Source organism: Arvicola amphibius, chromosome 2, assembly GCF_903992535.2.
Source record: "Arvicola amphibius chromosome 2, mArvAmp1.2, whole genome shotgun sequence".
Lineage (NCBI taxonomy): Eukaryota > Metazoa > Chordata > Mammalia > Rodentia > Cricetidae > Arvicola > Arvicola amphibius.
The window spans coordinates 189,217,560-189,236,501 of record NC_052048.2 but is presented as its reverse complement, the minus strand read 5'-3'; the positions used below and the strand labels follow the sequence as shown (position 1 = coordinate 189,236,501).

Sequence of the window (18,942 nt, the reverse complement as noted above, 5' to 3'; positions counted from 1 at the left end):
TCGGGTAATGATATTTTCACTTCTCCATAGCGGCAATAAAATTATTTCCATTCACCTCCTATCTCCACCCAGGCCTAGAACTAGATTACCTGCTCCAGCCCCACACCCATCCCAGAACAGCTAGAGGACAGAGAAGCATCTCGCAAACATCCACTGGCAAAGACTTTACGATCTGTTTGGGTGGGCAAAGCAACGCACGTGAAACGCAGGGCAACCAGAACAGCATCCAATCCCGATTCGTGCGTCCCAGAAGCAGCCGCAGAAAGAAAACAAGTGTTTGCGGAATTTGGTACCCAACGCTATTCAGCAGGCTGTCTGTCCTCTCATCTCCGCCCCACTTTCTCTAGTGGCCTTCTCACCCCGCAGCCCTCAAAGTCCATCAAGCAGATGCTATGGGTGGGCCCTGGGTTCCTGACCTGGCTCCTGAGACCCAAGCTGGTTATTATCGACTCTCCATCAGCATCTCCTGGGAGCACACAAGCGGGGATGGGCGAGGAGCCCAGGGGTGGGGGCTGCGAAGGACAAGCGGAGGGACGCGGCGAGGGGCGTTGGGAGTATCGCCGGTCGGGGGCAGGGCGGGGAGGCGCCGCGCGCAGCCAATCCCCAAGCAGCCCCCTCCACGGCCGCCGAAAGCCGAGCGGGGCGGGGGAGCCAGGCGGTGGCGGTGGCGGCAGCGGCGGCGACGGAGGCTGCCGTGGGGAGGGATGGAGAGGGGAGGGGGGAGCGGAGCCGAGCGGAGACAGCCGCGGCGCTGCAGAGCGGCTGGGGCGGCGGCGCGGCTCCCGGTGCTCCCCCCGGCGCGCGCCCCGAGTCGGTGAGGGCCGGGCCCCGGCGGACCCCGGAGCCATGGGCTGCATCGGCTCGCGGACTGTGGGTGGGTACGGCGGCCGGGCGCGGGTCAGGGGCAAGCTTGCCCGGGGGCTCTCCTCCGGCCCCCTCCCCCATCCCCATCTTCGCCCCTGGGGACCTCCCTCCGGGCTCGCCTAGCCCTGCCTCGTGCCTTCACTTTCCCTCCATCCGCTGTGGTCCCTCCATCCCTCTGCCCTCGCGCCTCCAGGGCTTCCATCCCTCTCGGCTCGTTGCCTTCTCTCCATCGCCCTCCCGCAGGCGCGGTCCTTCACCGATTGCCTCTCCACCAGCTCCTTCTTTGCTCCGTCGCTGTTCCCTATTCCCAGTCGCCCCATCTCTCCATCCCCAGGCCATCCGCGTCTACTCCGCCGTGACCAGAACCTCTGGGGCGCCCCTCTTTCTGGAGCAGCCCCTCTTCTCAGAACCCCTCTCCAGCCTCAGCCCTGACTTTCTTCCACGCGCCCCCTCCCATCCTCACCCTCCACCTTCCCCTCCATATGGCATGTGTGTTTTGCCCCCAACCATTTCCCTCTTGGTAGCCTTTTTCCGTCGCTCCTGCCTCCCCCGATTTGCTTTGTTCACGTGCATTTTCCCTCTGGGGCGGGGGCGGGAAGAGCGTGTGCCACCGGGAGGGAACGGGTTCCACGCCCGGAGGGAATGGGCTTGGGCCGGGGTGCTTGGGAAGAGCCGTGGACTCGGGGAGGAGCTAGAGGTTTGCCGTCCCGAGAGGGGTCGCGATTCCGTTTCCCAGAAGGGTGGGGTCCGCCAGGAACCCCAGGACCCTCCTGCACCTGTCAGCGGGGGCAGGCAGGGCAGGGCCGGCTCTTTATTTACCTTTGACAGGGGGAGGGAAGAAAGGCGCTTCCTTAACGGTCCTCTTCCTCTAGCCACTGCCTTATTACCGCCCCCTTACTCCCACCCCCCACGCATCCATTCCGCTTTAGGGCTGAACCCATTAGTACAGTCCTTTCCAAAACCCCCCAATTTTCCCCTTCCTAACTCCCAATTTCTCCCGCCTACACGCCCTAGTGACCTCAGGCTGAGAGAATAATTCGTATTATTATTACAAACAAACTCACTTTCCAGAAGCCTGATTTCTGAGACCCAGTTTATTTCCATGGAGACCCTCCTCTGCCTTCACCTCTTTCCCTGTTCTCCTTCCCTCCATCTCCCTGCCCCCCCCCCAGGCTCTGACTCAGCTCCCCTTCTTTCTCAAGGCCACCTCCCCTTCCTCCCCTTGCTCACCCCTCCTCTCCCACTTCTCTCTGAGAGCTCTCTCTGCCTGCTCCATCACTGCTAGGTTCTTTGACCTAGCCACAGGTCTGAGTCTCATGCACCTCATCATTTCACAAGATCCCAAGAGAGAGCAGAACAACTTGGAGGGTATATGGAGAGCTCTGCTTCAAATTCATAGGACCTCCATCCTCTTTGTTCTTTGCCACTTTCTATTGCTGCATGCTGGATGCCTCTTCATGCCAAAGACCCAGTCAGAATACTTCCAGGGAAGGGACCTATAATCCTAAAACCGAAAAGCAAAAGTTCATGTATGCAATGGCTTTAGGGCAGATGGCTCAGGCTGCCACTTGATTCTTGAATCTCCGTAAATACTCAAGAAATTCTTCCCCAAGACTTCCAGAGGACACCTTGCGTTCGGGTCAGGAGTCTTCCCTAGGTTTCTTACTCTGCCACCAGTTCTCAAAGTGTCCCACCCACCTCCCCCATTGTCTTCTGTCGTCTCACCTTGAATTTCTGTTCTTTTGGCTCTGAAATTGCAAAGTCCTCTTGTTTCCTATTCTTATGTCTCTCTCTCTCTCTCCTCTTGAATTCATTTTCTGTCCCCTGAGAGAATTGGGCTCAAAGTCTCCATTGCATCTTCGAGCTCTCTGGCTCCAGGGGAAACAGTCTCAGGTTCTTACCTATCACCTGCCTTTATCCCCACCATATCTTTTTCCTGTCAGTTAAGTTCCCTGACTATTAGAAAGGCCCAAGGGGGAAGCCACATTCCTCTCATCCCTCAAATATCAAAGCCAGCTGCACAGTCAAGTAGCTTCCCCTAGAAAGCTGTGTCCTTGTTTGTAGGGCAGTTAATTGGTGAGAAGTCTGGATCCAATAAAGACAGTCTCAGAGATTCCTCGGCACAGAATGGAAACAGCCCAATCCCTGACCCCTCCCTCTCCATGTAAACAACGCCAGAGAGGGCCAGGAAGCATTTTTTCCTAAGCGTGCTGTTCCCCATTGAGCTGAAAATGAGTGTTTAGTTTCACTTATTTCTCTCACCGAAAATTTATGGATGGTAAAGACATAGAAGGAAATCGGTAGCCAGAAGGCATGGCACTGGTGGGCAGGTGTTGAAGGGCTCAACTCTAGGCTCTGCCTTTTATGGGAAGGGAGCAAGCAGAGATCCAGGGGAATGAGGGTGAACAACTAACCTTCTGGCTGCTTCAGGGAACGAAGTGATTGCAGTGGACTGGAAAGGCCTCAAGGATGTCGATCAGATCAACATGGACAGCACCAGCTCACTGCATGGCAGCAGCCTCCACCGACCTTCCACGGAGGTAAGGATGGGCGCTTCAGAGACCCACCCCCCCAACTACAGCAACCTCGCCCAGATTCCTAGCTGCTTGACCATCTCATCATCCCAAAGGGGGAATTCTCTTCATGAGTTCTATGGCAACATCCCAAACACTCCTGTAGATGGAACGGACCACATCTTCCCGCTTCCCAAAACACACACCAAATGCTACACACTGAGATCTTTCTCAGCCTCAGGAAGGTCTACCTGTCTGTGACTCTCTGGAAGTCCCTCAGAAGAAGTCAGAATTGCACTTCTAGAGGTGCCCAGATACCATCCCCTCTCCTCTCTCCTACAGCAAACACGAACAGATTTCTCCTGGGACGGCATCAATGTGAGTGCAGCCACCTCTAGCCCTCCCCAACCTATCCTGACCCTTCTTTTCCTGCATTCATCGGGACCCTCTATAGACAGGCTGCACGAGCCCTCCTCTGTTCGGCTGACCTCCCAGTTTTCAGGCGTGTGCCTATATACATCCTTGATTTTCTTTGTCATTTGTTCCCTTGAGTATCCACCTTCCTGGGAACCAAAAACTTTATTCTATATGTAGAGCACCCCCCCCCCCAAGCCTTCTTATTCCTCTGCCCATTCTCTTACCTTCCCTGTCCTAGCTCTCCATGGAGGACACCACTTCCATCCTTCCGAAGCTTAAGCGAAACTCTAATGCCTATGGCATTGGGGCCCTGGCCAAGTCATCCTTCTCAGGTGAGACTCCAAACCTGGAAACAGGAATAATTGGCAGGATCGTCTTTGTTTCCCTGCTCATCAAGATGTCTCAGAGTTTACCCGCACGACATCTGCATTTCGGTCACGTCTCTCCTGTCCTGAGACTAACCCCTCAGGATACCAGGGGATACTTTCCCCAGTGGTTGGAATCCCATGGAACCTGGGCGGGGATGATGGGTGGATCTGCTCTGTGCGTTGTGTGATATCCTGAAGGGTGTGGGTATTGTCTGACTCCATAGGGATCTCGAGAAGCATGAAGGACCATGTGACAAAGCCTACAGCCATGGGGCAAGGCCGGGTGGCCCACATGATTGAGTGGCAGGGCTGGGGAAAGGCCCCAACAATTCAGCCACAACACAGCCATGAGGCTGTGCGCAGGGATACAGATGCTTACTCCGACCTCAGCGATGGCGAGAAGGAGGCGCGTTTCCTAGCAGGTACTTGCATCCCAAGCCCTCAGATAATACGTTTTGTTTGTTGTTTGTTTGTTTGTTTGTTTTGATGGTGAGAGGCTGACCCTCCAGTCTGCTTTTTTTTTTTTTTTTTTTTTTTTGGTTTTTCGAGACAGGGTTTCCCTGTAGTTTCTAGAGCCTGTCCTGGAACTAGCTCTTGTAGACCAGGCTGGCCAGATCCGCCTGCCTCTGCCTCCCGAGTGCGTGGGATTAAAGGCGTGCGCCACCACCGCCCGGCTTCCAGTCTGCTTTCTTATGGCAAAATGGTCTCCCTGCATGCTGACCACAGGTTCATATTTTCTAAGAGCCTTGATTTCAACTTTGTTTGTTTTTGTTTTGGGACTGGCTAATCCTGGTAAGTTCCCTCCAACATATTTTTATTATAGCCTTAGAAAATGGGGTGCTAATGAGATTTGTGAGGCCATGCGTCCCAGATGTTTTCTTTTCTTTAATATGGTACCTGCTTTCCCCTGGCCTCTCTTAGTCTAAGGGAAAACACAGGGGCCTGGGACTTCAAATGACTCTGCTTATACCTGTTTCTAAAAATGAAAGAGGCCCCGGGGATTTCTTCTAGCCATGCTCGTCAACGTTTGATTTCTTGAATTGACTTAGTGGACTCATGAGAGTGGATGGCTAAGGAGAATGGCCCTGAAAACGGTTTCGTTCTGATGACACTGGTATAGGTCTGATGGCGAATACGTGGTGTCCATGGGAATATGAACTAATCCTGCTGGCAGCTCTTAGGAAGATACACAAGGAGAGGGGTAGGGCTGAAGAGAAGGACTTTTGTGTTATTGGTACGGGTGGTGGGTGGTGGAGGAAGTCTGAGTGGGGCTGGATGATAGACATGGAGGGCGGAGAGGAAGGACAAGGTAATAGCAACGGCGTTTAGCTTGTTCATGGCTCTGACTAGACTCGGGACCCACAATGCTCCCATCCTTGCTGTCATGCCCTCCCTTCTTCTAGTCCCTTGACAGAGTCGCTTATGTGACTGGGGACCCGTGTTCACCTGATGCTCCCTTGGGAATTCTTCATTAATTCTGAAACCTACTATCTGGATGCCTATATCCTAGACCATCTGAATCTAGGTTCAATTTATTTCTTTTAAAAATTTGTTTTATTTATGCTCACGTGTTTTTACCTGCATATGTTTGTGTGTTCCACATGTATGTAAGAGACCCTGGAGGCAAGGGTGTTAGACCCCCCCCGAAGCTTGAGGTACAAGCTGTTGTGAACTGCCTGGCAGGGGTGCTCAGAAACTAACTCGGGTACTCTGCTAGAGCAGTACGCTTTACCACTAAGCCATCTCTCTAACTCCAGGTTCAAATTCTAAAACCTCCAAAGACAAACTTCTGGGATTTCTAACTTTAATCTCTCAGGCTATTTCACCAGAGGAACCCATCTTTTCCTCTAGGAATTTGATAAGTGTGACCTTTTGAAAAATCCCCCATGGTCTAGCCTTGCTTCAGAGTAAAAGAGTAGACACTACCTACATGTGGTTATTGAGAATATGAATTGTGACCCAGCTCAATGAAGATGTGCTATAAGGAAAGTACCAACTGATTCAAAGACTTCATATGAAGAACGCAAAATACCTCACTAACGTTTATGTTGACTGTATATTCAAAGAGAATCATATATAGACTTTTTAAGATTTGTTATTAAAACTAATTCCACTTGTTTGTTTCATTTTCTTCCTTTTTTTTTTTTAAAGATTTATTTATTATTATAGTGTTCTGCCTGCGTGTATTCCTTCAGGCCAGAAGAGGGCACCAGATCTCATTACAGATGATGGTGTGTGCCACCATTGTGGTTGCTGGGAATTGAACTCAGGACCTCTGGATGAGCAGCCAGTGCTCTTACCCTCTGAGCCATCCCTCCAACCCTCTGTTTTCTTAAGTGAGATGATACATGGTTTATCTTGTACTTCCACTGAACCACGCTGCACCAGGGTTCCCCACACCCCTTTCATGAGCCTCAGGGTTACCTGAGGACTCTTAACGATAATTCCGTTTCTTCTCGTAGGTGTCATGGAACAGTTTGCTATTTCTGAGGCCACACTTATGGCCTGGTCCTCCATGGATGGTGAGGACGTGAGTGTCAATTCTACCCAGGAGCCGCTGGACTGCAACTACAGTGACAACTACCAGGAGCTGATGGAGAGTCAGGGTGAGAGACACTTCCAGAGCCCACCCCTAATCCTGAGGGGCTTCCCAGCAGTGTAGGCTCCCTCGGTCCTTTTCTGTTCTCTTAGGACTTTCCTGTTTGTCTCAGCTCCTCCGGTGCCCCCATACCTATGTCATAAGCGTAAGACAGGAGTTCCGTGAGCTCTTCCCACTGCCTGTGATATTCCCGTGGCTCCTCCAACCTTGCTCATTCTCTTTACAGATGCATTAGCTCAAGCCCCCATGGATGGATGGCCTCACTCCTACGTGTCACAGGGCATGTACTGCCTGGGGTCCTCGGATGCCTGGGAAGCGAGTGATCAGTCCCTCATTGCATCTCCAGCTACAGGATCCTATCTTGGCCCTGCATTTGATGACTCACAGCCCAGCCTGCATGACATGGGGCCTTCCCAACCTGCTTCAGGATACTCTGCTCAGGAGCCTCCACCTTTGTTAGGGGTAGACACTGACTGGACACCAGAGGTTGGTGGGGTGGACCTGGCCAGGGGCTCTGTAGAGGAAGAGAAGAGACCACTGGCCCCTGAGGAGGAAGAGGATGCAGGATGCCGGGACCTGGAGTCACTTTCCCCACGAGAAGATCCAGAGATGTCCACCGCTCTTAGCCGGAAGGTGTCCGATGTCACGTCCTCAGGTGTGCAGTCCTTTGATGAGGAGGAGGGGGACACCAACAACTAGCTTCTTCCCACCCTACTGACCTGAGGGGCATGGCTGCAACCCATACCCTCTCAAGCTCCAGCAGCACAGATGAAACCCGGGCAGAAGACAGCAGGGAACCGCGAGCTTCTAGCCCTCACCAGCCCGCTAGCACCCTGGAAAGTGAAGGACCAGCAGGGGGTTTTATCTAGGCTTGTACTCCAGAAACCATCATTCCAGGGACTGAGACCCAGGCAAAATTAGGTGGTAATGAACCTGGCATGATGGTGGGAGATGAGCCATAGCTATGGTTCTTGGGTCCATGCCCAGGTGCGCCGTGATGGACACCGAATCTCAGTTCTTACACCCCTGATTTCGTCTTCCAGGAGCCTTGGCCGCGCTGTCTGAATGCCTCCTTTCTCCATTTCCCTCTTGCTTTCCTGATTCTGTTTTCTCTGGCCATGGCATCAATGCTTCTCCGCTGTGGGAAGCAGGCCTCAGGGCTGTTGGACGTGGCTTGGTGGGGATGGCAGAGTGGCCTGAACAGCCCTTCTGTGCTTAGCATAGACAGTGTGCCCAATTCAGGCTTTCTTTGGCTTCTGGGATCGGCAGCCAAGGACGGGATGGACATGGCAGCTGGGAATGACAGGGGGTCACAGTATGATTCTTCATCCCAAAGCCTACTCAGAGGCAAGAGGGTTTGCCAGTGAGACAAAGAATCAACACAGCCACTTGGATGCCCTGTGGCTGGAAGGAAGACCTTGGATCTGGGAGAAGGCCCCATGCGGTTGGCTACTCCAGTTCTAGCTTCCCTTTCTGCCTTCTTCCACCCATGCCTGAGGAGGGTGAGTGGGAACCAGTCTCAGATTGTTGACCTCGGATCACAGTGTCCCATCAAAGGGGGTACCACAAGGGCTGGGCCTCCCTCTACCTTCCTCTAATTCTCTGGAGCTGTTTACACTTTTCTCTTTGCCTTTTCTACATTTTTATAACTTCTTGGGGACTCAGGGTTGAGCAGAGTGGAGTGGGGAGTCTGGTGCTGTCACTGCCTTGGCTGGGCTGGTGGCTGAGGGCCAGGGTGGACACTGGATGGGCCAGGGTGGACACTGGATGCTTCTGCGTTTGTGTTGGCTGTTCCCCAGGCTCCTCCATCCATCATTACACAGGACTGGTTGTGGCAAGACATAAGCTTGCCCTCCCACACCTCATTTGCCCTCCGATTCGGAGTGGACCGTGGGGACAGGGAGCAGCAGCAAGTCGGTGCAGTATTGCTATGAACCGGCTGGAGCAGCCACAGCCTCAATCTGGCCCTTGGCATAAGCAGAGATTTGATAGGAGACGCCCAAGCTTGTCACCCTCTTTTTCTTCTTCCTCCTGTCTGTCTATGGCTCCAGTTCCGAGGCTTTGTGTCCTACTATAACTGTCAGGGGTCCCAAACTACTCCTCACCCACAGGAACAATGAGGCTCAGAGTTGGTGTGATCTTGTTCTTTCGTGACTCTGTCCTGCACCGTATTCATACACTCAAGTGTAACCAGAGTAGGTGTCCCACATCCTTCAGGGGAGGGGATGCATAGGATCCTGGGGTCGGGTCATGGAGGAAACATGGGAGTAGACCTGGAGAGCCAAGGTAGGTGAACAGTCACTCAGCTCATCTAACGCTGCCTGAATGGGAGAAGATACCTCGTGTTTGCTAGTGTTGTGGTTTAGCCTAGCAGGACCTCATTTCTCGGACTAGGAAGGGCTAGCCTGCCAACCCTGGCAACTGCCCCTAACCCCTGGTCTCCTGTCCTAGCCCCCTGGGACTTGCATGTTCAAGCTAACCTACTCCCAAGGTCTCTCTGCCTTGTCTATCCTCTCTATCAACATGTGTGTCTCATCTCAGTGCCCCCGCATTCTTCCCCCAGGTGAAGGTGGACATCGAGTCCAGAGAGTAGGTTCATTCACTTTGGTTCCCTCTTGCTCAGGGCCCTGGAGAGTTAGGAAGACTTAACTAAAGCAGCTTTCTTTACTCCTTCCATTCCTCGAGGAAGCCAAATGGTCCCCAATGAAAGACTACAAAAGACCTGAAGGAGCCTTGTAGGGTCTGTACCTGAGCAGGGGCTTGGTTTTCCCAGGCTGCTGGCATACTGCCACAGAGGCAGGTGCGGCCCGCCCCACTCTGGAGAGAGAAGACTCAAGGAGCTGACCCTGGACCATGTTGAACACTTGTGGAGGGAGGGACCACCTCTCTGGTGCTGGGGCAGGGTGCATGGGGGTTTGCTTCTAGCCTACTTTAAGGGGAGGGGTGGGGCATGTGCAGGAAGAGGCTGTTAGGGGTGGGTGGGAAGGGTTGCTTTTTCCTTTGGGGTTAAAGGCTGTGCAGCACGCGTTACAGCAGCTGGGGAGCAGGGCTGTTTTTTATATTCTTGTGAATGAAACTGCTCTTGCTGAATGATTTTTTTAGGGGGGGTACACTTTAATTTTCACTTGACTTTATTAAATGAAAATCCAAACCTTCCATTCCTTCCCTTCCATTGCCCTCCCTAGTTCACACACCTCCCTTCTTTTCCTTGTGCTAAGGAGGGAATCTTGAAGGATGAGTTCTTAACCCTTTATATCCCACACTCTGTCTTCCAGGTCTGAGGTATACCCATTTCTATGGTCAGTCTTAGCATGTTTTCTTAATGTGAAACTCACCCCAGGCCCAGGAAGGATTCTATGACATATATTACAGAGAGAATTCTATATAAATATATATACGTATTATAGATTATATACACATGGGCATGGGTTTGGATGCCCCCTGCTAATTCTCCTACCTGGCTTCAGTGTCTTTCTTGGCCTGAGGAGGTGGAAAGAACCCATGTTGGAGAAGGCCAGAGGCTGTGTTCAATGACACTAAACAGAATGTGGTGGTATCCTATGAGTATGAGTGTCTTATTTGGGGGGTAGAGGAGAGCTGGGCAAAGGGGGAGGGGCAGACAAGAGACTGAGAGCTCAGCTGCAGAGCTAAAGCATACAGCGAGGGAAGGAAAAGCCCATGAATGGAGCCGGGTGTCTACATGCTCAGAACACATGGCATCATCTGTCTAGGTATAGCAGGCTATTGCTGGATAGTACAACTATCAAGTTCTTGGCTAACCAAGATGAGAGGCCTCTAGGGGTGGGGCAAATGGAAGCTTGTCACCCCAAGGGTACCCCCAAGTCTATGCCAGAAGATCCCAAGGAGCTACTATAAAGGATTGGAATCTGTATGGCCCACTAGTAGTGCTTGGGGAGGAGCTCCAGCTAGAGTAGCTCCAAGGCAGAGACGACTGTTGGCAGGCCACTGCAGTGGGAATATGCATGTCCTAGGGGAAACCTGGAACTAGGGAGACAGCCTGGGATACAGGAAAGCTTTCTGCTGCCTGGGTCAGACACACGCACTGGGCCATGACACCCGCCTCTTCACATGGAGCCTTTGCCAACAACTTCTTTTCCAGGGAACTGCACTTGGTTCCCTGGAACCTAGGGTGGGCAGGCTTGGGGGCACGTTGTAAGGTGGTCAGTCCACAGTGCAATATTATGGTCCCACATCACTTCTAATGTGGCACATCAATTGATCTGGACCACCATTCTCCTATTCCATGTGGAAACCGAAATCTAGACAGGCAGAGTCAGGATGGTACCCGAACAACACTGGGGACTGTGGGAGGACAGAGACTGATGGGGACTGGACCTGCACAGCAGGAAACACAGGGGTCTTCCAAGCATGGGGCCTTGAGCTTTGCCTGGAAATGGGGGAAGGTGTCTGATGGACCCAAAGTCTTCCATGCCCAAGGTCAAGTTCTCCTTATGATCATCACCATCATCTTTCACAGTGTGGGTAAGAAAAAGACGAAGTGGGGGCCTCTCCCACTTCAACACCCCCATCACACACAAGCCCACTCTCTGGCATGGGCCCCTGGTTCTTATGAAGAAAGTTTGGAAGGGGTTGTTCACAGAATCAGCTCATCTTCATCCTCCTCATCAGTGGACCGCAGGCTGGGGCCATGCAAAATGTCAGCCAGGTCCTCCTCTGGTCCTGGGCTTCCCACCATCTCCAGCTCATCCAGCTCACCCTCCACTCTGGCTGGGGCCATGCAGTGAGGGACCTCTGGAGATGGAGGTGGTACAGGAGTCTCTGGCATGCTAGGAACTATGACTTCTGCTCCAGGAGCGTCATCTCCACCCTCAGGCAGACCCCAACCCTCTGCAGGAGGGGGTGGCCCCCCAGGACTCTTCCGAATTGAAGTTGTATTCCGGAAGCTGGCAAGAGGAGGGCGGAGCTGCACCCCAGATTTGGTGTGGCCCTCAATAGCTTTCTGTAGCTGGAGAGGAAGAGGAAGAGGTAAAGAGATAGACAACGGGAAAAAGAAAGAAGATGAGGGGGGCAATGAAAAAAACACTGCAAGAATCAACAAAACAGGAAGAAACAGAAATGAAGAGTAACAAGCAGGGGAGAAAGCCAAGACAGACAGGGAACAATCATGAGGAAAGACAAAAAGACAAAGCTATTCCTGCATATCAGGAGGAAGAGACTGCCAGCCTCCCTGAGAAAGGTCCCTGGAACCCCTTTCCTCCTAGTGGTTGCTTCGTACCTCCAACATATCCCCACACCCCTCCCCATAGCTCATCTAAACCCCACTCAGCCAAACCAGGCCACTGGGAGAAAACCACACGGGGTCCCTACTGGCTGGAGAACTATGTCCCTTAGAGGATTGTGACCACAACATGCTTTGCAGTCTCTCCCTTCTACATGTTCCCCACCATGTCCCCTTGTCCTGGGTCCGCTCCTCCTTTTCTTTCTCTCTGGTCAAGTGGGGCCTATTCATCCTTACCTCTTCTAGTGCCAAGACACCTCTGAGCTTCCCCATGCTGGTCACATAGGCAAGATGGAGGCCAAGAAGTGAGAAGAGTGTATGAGTCTGATGGAGAAAGCACAGGTCAGCATGTGCCCATGTCTGCCCTCCCTAAAGCCCTGAGCAGTCAGCAAGGGCTTGCCTTGTGCAGCGTTGTCTGCTCCACCAGCTGGAAGGGAGACTGGTCGATACAGCAGCAGTCAAAGCACACAGGCTGGCTCAGCTGTTCCCGCTCCCAGGCCTCAATCTGTTGACAGAGTAGCACAGAGACCCCTTCAAACTTCAGGAGCCCAGCTTTGTCCCACGGGAACCATCACAGACACTCTTGGTTGATAGGCAAACCTTTTCCTCTCAGAGGGTCAGAGCTTCTATCTCCTCCGTTATCTGGCCTCAAGGTCCACCCTTCACCATATTCAGATACCCAGAGTATGGGTCCTTCCTGTAGTCTGTGTCCTGGTCTTCACACACTTTTGTCAAACCTTCACTGTGTGTCATATTGACACTCCCATTCAGACACATTTTTTTTTCTGTTCAGGAATTCCTATCATACCTTGATGCTTTGTGAGCCTTTGCTTTTCAGAAATGGCAGTTTATACTCAGCCTTATGTTGGCCCCTCTGCCTACTGAATATACGCTCATTGGTAGAGTTAAGTGATGTCCACAGCTAGCAGTCACCTCTTACGTGTAGAGCAGAGTGACTCTTTGTTGACTCTGAGCAGACTCTCTGCACTGCTTGGTATTTAGTGGACTTGGACTGTTTATATTTTGCTTGTTTCGTTTTTAATTTATTAACCAAATCATTAAGGCTCAAAGCCAGCTATCCTCTGGACTTACACATCTACAACCCAAGATGCCAGAGAAGCCACTCTTTCCAGGACCCATCATTTAATCTAAGATGCTCTCCTGTCCTACTGAATGATATCACACTTCAATTTTCTTCTTTTCTAAATCTGCACTCTAACCTTCAGAGCATACCAGCAAAGGCTGGCTAGCTCCTAGTCTCAGGATTGAGTGCCGAGTCCACATTGAAGCTCCCTCCAAGGGCCGCGTTCTGTTGACATTTCTGGACACAGCTATGCATCTTCTAAACTCCCATGATCCTGACTAAAGGGTTATAGGGAGCTTAACAGGTTCTTAGTATAAGAGGATGCTTGTCTTAAATGTTGCAAAGAGGATGGGACTTAGATAGGACCTGCTTTCCTGGTCCTTCTGAGTTTCACCCCCTTTCCCAATAACAATAGTAGCAACATTTTTAGAGAACATTTGCCAAGTGCTTCATCTGTACTGGGCATAATTCTAATTCCTGCCCATGTCTTAGCTCATCGAATCCTCTTAACAGCTCTGCCTTTGTCTGCATTGTGCAGATGAAGTAGTAGGGACACATAGTGCTGTTTGACATAGGCAGCGATTGGTGGACTCTAGCATTTGTGTGCTGACCACATGCTAGATATACCTCCAGCTTCTGTCCAAGAAGAAGAAGATGTTGCTGCTGGGTCTTAGGAAAAGTTAAACACTGCTTAGAAACTATAGCTCTCACTATGTGAGACTTAAATCATAGCAGGGACAGCAGGTGAATTCTTTTCACATTGACTGCTTTCTCTAATTTCTGTATTGACTCAATATGATTTTTGTCAAAATGAACATCTTGATACAGTCAAGGTTGTCATCTTGCAAAATATAAGGAATTTTTACTTCTGTTTGACTCTTGACCTCAGAAATGTCTTCTCAATATCTGTCTTGGGAAGATAAACACTAGAAATACATACTCAGTCTTCTTTTTGTACTAGATGCGCTTTATTTCTAGCAGGCACATAATCATCCACTGCCTGGCGTTCAGTCTTCATGGTACAATTAGAAATGGTGGTGCACACCTTTAATCCTAGCACTTGGAAGGCAGGGGCAGATGGATATTTGTGAATTTGAGACCATCACAGTGAGTTCCAGGCCAGCTAGGAACTGCATAGTAAGACCCTGTCTCGAAAGCAAAACAAGAAAAGCAATGCCTTCACTGGATGAAACAATCTGCCGTGGATTTCCTTACCTCTTCCGGTGACATGTTATCCACTAAATCCGTTGAATCCTAGGGAAGAAAGAAACAGGGCCAAGTTCTTTCCCTTTGCTTCTCAGGCTAGTTACAGTTTTCAGAGACGTAGAAACCATGTCTCCCTGGGCAGATCCAGCCCAAAAAGCCACCTTTTCAAACCATTGCCACCCTTGGAGGGATCTCTGCCCTTCTAAGGACTTTGGCTTCTTGTTCCACAAGGACAGGCTTCTGATCTTCCTTCTTCCTCTAGACACATATTCTCTTACCTGGGCTATTTTCTTCTTTGTAGAGTGAGCTCTGCCCAGTAAGCAGTGCAGCAGGCGCCGGAAGATGGATGATCTTTGACCTGAAAGAAGTCGTGAGAAGATGGGGTGGGGTGTGACCAGGTGCTGCCAATAGTCTCTGGCACTGTGCCACCAAAGATCTGTACTTCCCCTAGCTGTACCCCAGGGGATTCATTCCTCTTTTCTACCTCTTTCCCAACTCCCTAGGACAGCATCATGGGATTTATCAATCAGAGTCAGCTCTTGAAATCGCCTAGCCTCACATCTCCTTACAAGAATAGCTTTTAGTAAATGTGAGTCCAAACAGAACTCCCAAAGCATGCTGAGAGTCTTTACCTGCAGGCTCTGGAGCTTCAGGTGGCTGTTTGTGGTTGGGCAGCGGCCCATTAGGTTCTTCAGGGTAAGATGGAGCAGTAGGAAAGAGGGGAGGTGGTGGAGGAGGAGACGGTGGAAGCTAAAAATAAAATAAAGCATTCTCAGTCTCAGAAAAAAAGGCCTCATGATGCCTTCCTTGCTGCCTTTACCAGCAGGTGTCCTGGGAGATCTAACTCTACACTGCCCCCCCCCCCCTTGAATTCTTTTCTTCCTCTCAAAACACCACTCAGGCCCTGGGCTCTTTTGCACTGAATCCAGTATGGTCTCCCTCTCTCTTGCCAGTGTTTCCCTTCCCCTTTCCTTCTTTCCAGCACTTGCCACAGCAAAGCCCAGCCCAGCGCAGCCCAGCGCAGTCCAGTCCAGCCTAATCCAGGAGAGATATCACTATTGAGCCCTACTGACATTTTCCCTTCTGGCGGTTTCCTCTTTTCTTCTGTCTTGGTTACCTCTGACCTCCTGGAGATGTCCTCATCTTCATCCTCATCCACAAAGGCGAAGGACTCTGGTCGACCACCAGGGTGCCACTCCCCAGCCAGCCGTGCCTTGCCGTCATAGGGCAGTTCCGATAACTTGCGCGCCATATCCTGGGCAGCCTTCAACCTTCGCTCTGCACACAGGTGGCGCTGGAGGAGGGACTGCAGTTCTGAGCGTTCAACTGAGCCCAGCAGGATCATTGACTCTGCGGGGGGGGGGGGGGGGGGGACACACAACCATGTTTCCCTGAGGGCCTGCTCCACCACGGTGCAGCAGGAGCTCAGAGCCTTTCCTGATTCCAGTTCTTACCTTCTCTTACCAAAAAATTCATCTTAAAACTCCTCCGGGGTGGCCTCAGTTGATTCCTTTAATTTCACACATTTAGCACTTCCAGACCCAATTGGCAGCACACTAATTGGTGCTAATCTGTACTTATCTGTATGATGCCCTAGTATCGTATTTGCAAATATGTAAGCTCGCTATTAAAATATGCTGATTAACCCTATCCAAAAGTAATGAAACTCAAGAGGCAGTTGTTGTAATGGTCTGAAACTCAAACACACTCTAAAGGAGTCTATAAGCAACACTAGCATCGGGGCCTCTCTCCTGGAAGAAGTTCCATCCTTTAAAGCACCTAGGTCCTGAGAGGATATGAACAAGATGCTCCCTTTCCGAGAGACCTTTATGTTTATAGAAATCCTACTACAGTGCTGAACATTTTCTGTAAGTTAACGTCCACAGCACTGCATCAAGTGTACGAAGACATGTTTTACTGCTACATCTTCATCATCATGAAAACCTTGCACCCAGTAGCTGTGCACCCTTGCTCTAAGGAAGATCCATGGCATCAGGAGCTACTTGGAAGGACTCTGAGCTTACGGCAATGTCTGAACTAATATAGTTTGAGGAATTTGGACGCTCTGAATGTCTGAAGTCAAAACCAACATTATTCCTGGCTCCAAATAGCTCCTCGTGTCTATTTTCTATAGTGCTAAGTCACAGACCAGCGAAGTGTGCACTGAATGTCCAGTTAATACATAGAACTCTAAACGTACAGAGATTATGGTCTACATTCAAGGACTGCGCAGTCTAGTGAGAAAGACAAACAACAGTGGCAGTGGATTGCCAGCACTGGGCAGGAAGAAGGGTGAATGGAAGGGAAGGTGACATCACCATTTATGAAAGCCATTTCCTTCTCCATGAGGAACAGTTCTCAATCTTCCTTAGGCTGGCCATTAGAGCCATGACATTACTGAGTAAAGTAGGAGAGGGGCCCAAGATTTTCAGTTGACCCACACTGTTTATGAAGTCTCTCCTTCTGAAATCGCTTACCCAACATGAGTGTATCTGTAATTCTAATTCACAGACATGCAGAGAGCAACAACAAGGGGAGCTGCCTGAACCTCATGTTCCCAGCTGACGTTGAACCAACAGCACTCGGTCTTCTCACTCCAGGCCAAGCAAACAGTGCTCGGTTAGCAGTCTATCTGATGCCACCCTGTTTTGTAGAATCTTTGTGCTGTGTGTGGTGACTGCTGTCAAATTGTCCCCAGACGTTCTGCTCAAGCGATGTCTACCAATCCTAAGCAGTAGAGGGAGGGCTGAGCTTTGCCATATTGAGAAGATACGTTAGGTGAGTTTCACTTAGGTAGGATTACAGTGCTGCTGGCCATGAGTTCATGATTTATAAATGAAAAACAATGTCTATTAAATAAGGTATCTTAAAACAGAAACACAGACAACATGGCTATCTATTGACTGCTTGGCAAAAATGCTGTGACCGGAGTCAAGGGACTAGGACTGTATTTCCTCTTAGCACGTTGTTCTGAAAACTGTTCCACGCGCATTAGGACTTTAAAATTCATGGCTGCATGAATAGTAAGAATTGCTTGTATTTTATTAATTGGATTTTAACTGCCTTGTGTGCCTATGTTATGGCTGTGGTTTTACATCCTAAAGGAAGAGCATGTTCCTCAATCAGTATAAACTGAGCTTCCCTTAGTAGCTCTAAGTTTAAGTCCATCCCTGCGATGATGAATCCTGTCAGCTTACCTGGATTTTGAATCACTCGGGAGACTGGTGAGGCACACCTCTGGGTGTGTCTATGAGGACAGTTCTAGAGATTACATGGGGAGGGGGCAGATCCACTCTGAATATAAGTAGTACAATCTCATGGCTTTGCATTCCAGAAAGATAAGGGGAAAAAGAATGAAAGCAGCTAAGTGCCAGCTTCTTTTCCTAGGCATCTTGGCCTGCCATGAGGTGTGCTGCCCTGTCCCACCATGCTCTCTCTATCATAAGGGACTGAACTCTCTGTAACAGAAGCTGAAATAAGCATTTCTTCCCTAAATCTGTTTATATTAGGATGTTAGAAAGTAGCTGAGATGATGCTGGTGCTCTCTGCCTCTGAACAACCAACCCTGCTTTGGTCATCAGCTGGTCAGTCAGCTCCCTCCCTCCCTCTTTCCCTTCCTCCCTCCCTCCCTCCCTCCCTCCCTCCCTCCTTCCTTTCTTCCCTTCCTCTCTCCCTCCTTCCCTTCCTTCTACTTACCTTTGGAATCAACCAATGGTAAAGTCTTGACTGTGGTGGTCTGGAGTAGGTTTCTCAGATCCCCATATGTGCAAGAAGCTGAAACAAACTTCACATCACGTACCATGATGTCTTCAACAAAGATTGTAAATTTGCTAAGGAGGAAATAAGCATCCTGGGTTAGCCCACTACAGGTCTATGCTGGCCCTTCCTTCTTCCCACAAGGTCTGACATGCTTTCTTTCACTTATAGTATTTTCTAAATATGGGTAAACATGAGAATAATTTTTGAAGAGACATGCGTCCCGATGCTAGCCTTGTTCTCAGCTTCAGGACCTCCCACATCCCACCATATCTAAACTAATTCTCGCTAGTGGTCCTGACCTGAGCTGGTTCCAACCAAGGTCTGGCAAATAGGGAAGCTTCTTGACCTGGATGATGCTGTCATAGAGGGAGGGTTGCAGACTCTGAGCCACCATGTTGGCCAAAATAACAGCCACCATCATGGGCAGGATGTGAGCAATCTGACCAGTCAATTCGAAGCAGATCACAGCTGTGGAGACGGTGTGGGAGACAGCCCCAGTCAGAGCTGCCGCTCCTGGAGTGAGAGGAATGTATTGACGGGTTAGAGCTGTCTTTTCTGGCATGGGAGATGAATGAGGTACAGTGAGAATGACAGAGAACAGGAGACAGGACCCAGGTCAGTACCAACAATCCCAGCATTTCTACTTTTCAAGAGTAGGGGTGAGAATACTGGCCTGTTCAAAATTTATGTTTGATCTAATTAATATATAACCTTCAGTAAGTTACAAAATGTACATGCAGAACTGTTCATTTATAATACGAAGAGAATGATATCTTATCCATTCTTTGTTTTTCAAAGTTTGGATCACTTTCAACTGAATATTTAAAAACCTTCATAATAGAATCTTACTTTGAGCCTCAGGTGTTGATGCC

The 18,942-nt window shown here is 50.3% G+C and overlaps 2 protein-coding genes across 3 annotated transcripts in view; one reads left to right on the top strand and one right to left on the bottom strand.

The window, feature by feature from the left end:
* The first annotated feature begins 846 nt into the window (after positions 1–846).
* Positions 847–7,553, top strand: Fam131b (family with sequence similarity 131 member B). 2 transcript variants are annotated; one of them, XM_038320444.1, is made up of 7 exons: positions 847–874; positions 3,295–3,404; positions 3,720–3,755; positions 4,033–4,126; positions 4,387–4,584; positions 6,625–6,768; positions 6,988–7,553. In XM_038320444.1, exons 1-7 carry the CDS (start codon positions 847–849, stop codon positions 7,458–7,460), a joined length of 1,083 nt encoding a protein of 360 aa, XP_038176372.1. In that variant the 3' UTR covers positions 7,461–7,553. The 2 variants fall into 2 exon arrangements, with proteins under 2 accessions (XP_038176372.1, XP_038176373.1); XM_038320445.1 differs by lacking the exon at positions 3,720–3,755.
* A 3,823-nt stretch (positions 7,554–11,376) lies between these two features.
* The window catches only part of Clcn1 (chloride voltage-gated channel 1), a 29,196-nt gene continuing 21,630 nt past the window's right edge, over positions 11,377–18,942 (bottom strand). The window contains exons 15-23 of the mRNA XM_038320020.1: positions 18,370–18,583; positions 18,008–18,141; positions 15,429–15,661; positions 14,944–15,061; positions 14,590–14,669; positions 14,321–14,359; positions 12,422–12,526; positions 12,259–12,345; positions 11,377–11,748 (exon numbers count right to left, since the gene is read on the bottom strand). Of these exons, the coding sequence (XP_038175948.1) occupies positions 11,377–11,748; positions 12,259–12,345; positions 12,422–12,526; positions 14,321–14,359; positions 14,590–14,669; positions 14,944–15,061; positions 15,429–15,661; positions 18,008–18,141; positions 18,370–18,583 (1,382 nt within the window). The remainder of the gene's footprint in view (positions 11,749–12,258; positions 12,346–12,421; positions 12,527–14,320; positions 14,360–14,589; positions 14,670–14,943; positions 15,062–15,428; positions 15,662–18,007; positions 18,142–18,369; positions 18,584–18,942) is intronic.

Bases quoted from the DNA above. Each gene is read 5' to 3' on its own strand.
- Fam131b (XM_038320444.1), top strand. From the start codon at position 847: ATGGGCTGCATCGGCTCGCGGACTGTGG. The intron at 875-3,294 runs GTGGGTACGGCG...TGGCTGCTTCAG, and splicing joins CATCGGCTCGCGGACTGTGG to GGAACGAAGTGATTGCAGTG. The intron at 4,127-4,386 runs GTGAGACTCCAA...CTGACTCCATAG, and splicing joins GGCCAAGTCATCCTTCTCAG to GGATCTCGAGAAGCATGAAG.